Raw genomic sequence first — 3,853 nt, 5'->3', positions numbered from 1 at the left:
ACACATGAACTTTGTTTTAATGTACAATATTATATGTAAACTTTAAAATTTTGCAATTTTGTACATGAAATTTTATTTTGATTCAAATTTTACAAACTACTAGCAACATTATCAATAGAGCACAATTTTTCATTTATATATTATACACACAATTATATTAATCCAATATGAAAAAATATAAATATGTTTATTTTTTAAAATGTGTATAATTGAATCAAAATCAAAGTTTAATATATACGTTTGAATTACAACTAAAATTTCATGTACATAATTATACTAAATCAAAGCTCATATATCGAATTGCACATTGAATCAAAATTCATCCTGCAAATGGAAAATCTTTATTTGATATTTTATATAAACTTTTAGCAAATCAAATTTTCCCATAATTTTTTCTACTCAAATCATGGATGGGTATAACATAATGGGTAGGATTGTTTGATTCAACTCATTAGATTTCACAATTTCATATACGGAAAATAGGTAAACACTTATATACCTCAACTGATACGAAATTCATGAAATATATAATGTCTCTACCGACTACTACGGTTACACACCTCACTCGATATTTGAAAGATCAAACATATTTTCCAGCTTAACCTTTAGGCATCTTTTCATTTATAGAAAACTTGAATCCAAAATTCAACTGAGCTGACTTCCGGTTTTCGATCCAACTACTTTACTTTTCATACTCAAATGAAAAACTCCATGTCCCACACACTACGGTTATTTTACATTCTCTCCGTTAATTGAGAAAAGCAAAAGGACCTTAGCAACACTTTGATGGCCAACTGGTTTTTCAGATCAGAACGGTTTCCAACTTAAACATCTAATGGGTTTCAAGATACATTTGCACCAATACCGCTGACAAGCATGCAAAATAAATGAGGAACGAAACTGGTTTTGGACTAGAAGCACATAAATCTCGTCAATGGTGCGAATATATACAAAAACAACAATCCATTTACATGATTGCAGCCCTGGGCATGAGTCCTAAACTTGATGTTGATCAAACTAGAGAATGAGTGTTGGATACAAGTACGCATTTGATACGAGTTCACTCAATTTTTTCGTAGTTGTTCCATATATCAGAAGATTATACCCTGACTCATATCCAGGTATATGATGGGAAAGTGAACAGTTGGAATATCATAGCTTAAAGTCTACACAACAGCAGTCATTTAATCTAAGGACATGGCATGAGTCCTACACTTAATATGAATAGAAAGGATCAGAATTCAGCCAATCACCCAACTAGTACTTTTTTTTTATTGAACAACAGCATTTATATTCGCCAAAGAACTGAATTTTTTTTCAAAGAGCCACCAAAAATAACACAGAGCTAAAATGACTGAAACATTCATGTACATATATTGCTTACTTACAGAGTAACAAACAATGAACTCTCTTTGCTCTGAGTATACTCAAATTCAACTTTAATCTATGGCTGCCTGTTTCGAATTATTGTTCGACTCGGTCGATTTATTATTGGCCAGGGAACCGTCGTCTGATTGAACTTTCACGAATTGTCTGCTACGTTGTACTCGGATTGGTCTTCCCATGAACATCTACAGAATCACAACTTATCAGTCTCTTGATTACAAACAAACAAACAAAAAGGCAGATTAATACCATCGGCCACACCCAATTCGAAAAATCAGACATATAATCTAGAAATTTACAAAAAGAAGGAATTACCTTCCCTTGGAAAGAAGACATTGCTGCATCGGCTTCTTTCTTGGATTTGAAAGAGACAAAGCCATAACCAGATGACTTTCTTGGACTATCATGAAATATAACTTCAGCAGAAACAACATTAGCACCCTCAGAACTGAAGAACTCTTTAAGATGTTTAGCCCTTACTTCATATGAAAGATTTGCTACAAACAAGTTGAATGCTGGCACTGGCTTGGGTTTCTCAGGTGGAGCAGCTTTCTTCTTTTTAGGTTTAGCATAATTTAGCCTTAAAGTACGACCCTCTAATTCCTACATCAGTTAACAAAAAGGAAAAGAAAGCCAATTTACCAGTAGTTAGCCAGGGGAAATTACATCATACACACTTTGAGAGCACTTGTTAAACTTGTATTTAAGGAAATATATCTATTAAATAAATATGCTTACATATGACTCAAGATTATTAAGAGCCGCAAGAGCCTCCTCAGGCGAAGCCATTGAAACAAATGCCAATCCCCTATTTCTGGTCTTGTTATGCATAGAAAGCTAAGCCAAACACAATTAAGAAACAATAACATCAATATTTCAATCACAAATCATAACCTAAATTTAAGAATAGAAAAATGTTGAGAAAAACCTCAACATCTACGACTGTGCCGTATTTCTCGAACAAAGAACGAATGTCTTCAACGGTACAACTCCAAGGTACGTTCTGGGCAATCAATCTAGTATTCGAAAACGCTTCTTCTTCTTCTTCTTCTTCTTCTTGTTTTGCTTCTAAAGCAGGGTCTTGGGTAGTGGCAGAAAAATGGAGGATGAAACTGGTAAACGGTGTAGCTTTGAAGCGAAGAGTAGTAGTGAGAGGAGAGAATGAAGGAAGAAAACAAGTGGAAGAAATGTTTGGGATGGAGCTAAAGTTATTGGAGATGGATTGGGGTTTATGTTGGAGAGGAAAGAGAGAAAATTGGTGGGGAAGACGAAGCAGAGCCATGGGAGAAAAGGCCGATGTTTGAAACAGTGATTTGGTTTCTTTGGGGTTTTTGAGAGGGAGAAGTGGAATGGATAAGGGATTAAGGAGACTATTGTTTCGGGAGGCAAAAACTATCTCAGGGTAGCTATAAAGAATCAGAAGGTGTAAAATATGCGGCAGTTCTTTGTTATAGATAGTAAAATCTCTCCAAATAAACGTTTCTTTTACGATTTGAGGAGAAAAAAGCTATTGAACAAACTAAAGTTTTTGTTTTAGTTATCTAATTTTTCTTTCAAATTGATTACTTAAACTATAATTTGGTAATCAATATTCTTGATGTTAAAAAAGTTCGAATTAATCAAATTATAACAGGTGATGCTTTTATTTATGGTCTTTTTTAATATTTTCACTTTTTTCTTTTCTGTCTCTTTTTCTTTCATATTTTCTTTTCTTTTTCTCTTCATTTCTTCTCCTCTTACTAATAGAAGAAGTAGTTTGCCTTTTCTTTTTTTTTCCCTTCCTCTCCTCTTCTTCTTCTCCCACTAATAGAAGAACCAATTTGCTTGGTGGAGGGAGGGAACTCAAGAAACTAGAAAGAAATGAGCAATTGAAGAACCTTAAGACCACAAAGAGTGAAACAGGCCTAAAAACTAACTATTCACATACAAAATGCATTCATTCCTTATATAGACATATTTAGTGACCTATTTTTTGTTTGTTAATTGATACATTAAAAACCATTTCAATTTAAAAAGGGCTAAGGTTGCAACAAAACAATTTTGTTGGATGCATTGGGAATTTAGATTGATTTTTGCAGATGATGATCATTGATTTGCAGACAAGTTGTGGCGTATATTAAAGTCCCTTCAAAATGAAAGATAAAACATAGAGAGAACTCAAGAAACCAAAAATAAATGAGTTATGAAAGAACTTTAAGACCACAAATTCTGGTTAGAGTAGAGAGAGGGGAAGGGGAAAGGGGGAAAAATATGAAGATGGAAAGAGAGAGGGAGAGGGAGGGAGAAGATTGAATAGGAACAGGAGGAAGCGTGAGGGTGGGAGGGAGAGGGAGATATTTTTATTTTATTTAGTATTTTCAATTTTGTAGTTAAATTAAGATTGAATAATTTTTTTATCAACATATGTCGTTTCTTATTGGTCGCAAGGGTTTTTTTTTTTAACGGTTGTAACAATAGGGGCCAACAT

At 33.6% G+C, this 3,853-nt stretch overlaps 1 protein-coding gene across 1 annotated transcript; it reads right to left on the bottom strand.

Moving 5' to 3' along the window:
• Positions 1–1,240: 1,240 nt before the first annotated feature.
• Positions 1,241–2,908, bottom strand: LOC108480766 (28 kDa ribonucleoprotein, chloroplastic). The gene is made up of 4 exons (XM_017783863.2): positions 2,315–2,908; positions 2,125–2,223; positions 1,702–1,989; positions 1,241–1,571 (listed from the first exon to the last, which is right to left on the bottom strand). Exons 1-4 carry the CDS (start codon positions 2,666–2,668, stop codon positions 1,440–1,442), a joined length of 873 nt encoding a protein of 290 aa, XP_017639352.1. The 5' UTR covers positions 2,669–2,908; the 3' UTR covers positions 1,241–1,439.
• Positions 2,909–3,853: the final 945 nt, after the last annotated feature.

This window comes from Gossypium arboreum, chromosome 1 (assembly GCF_025698485.1).
Source record: "Gossypium arboreum isolate Shixiya-1 chromosome 1, ASM2569848v2, whole genome shotgun sequence".
NCBI classification, from domain to species: Eukaryota; Viridiplantae; Streptophyta; class Magnoliopsida; order Malvales; family Malvaceae; genus Gossypium; species Gossypium arboreum.
Note: the sequence above shows the minus strand (reverse complement) of the source record. Positions and strands in the feature narration are given on the sequence as shown.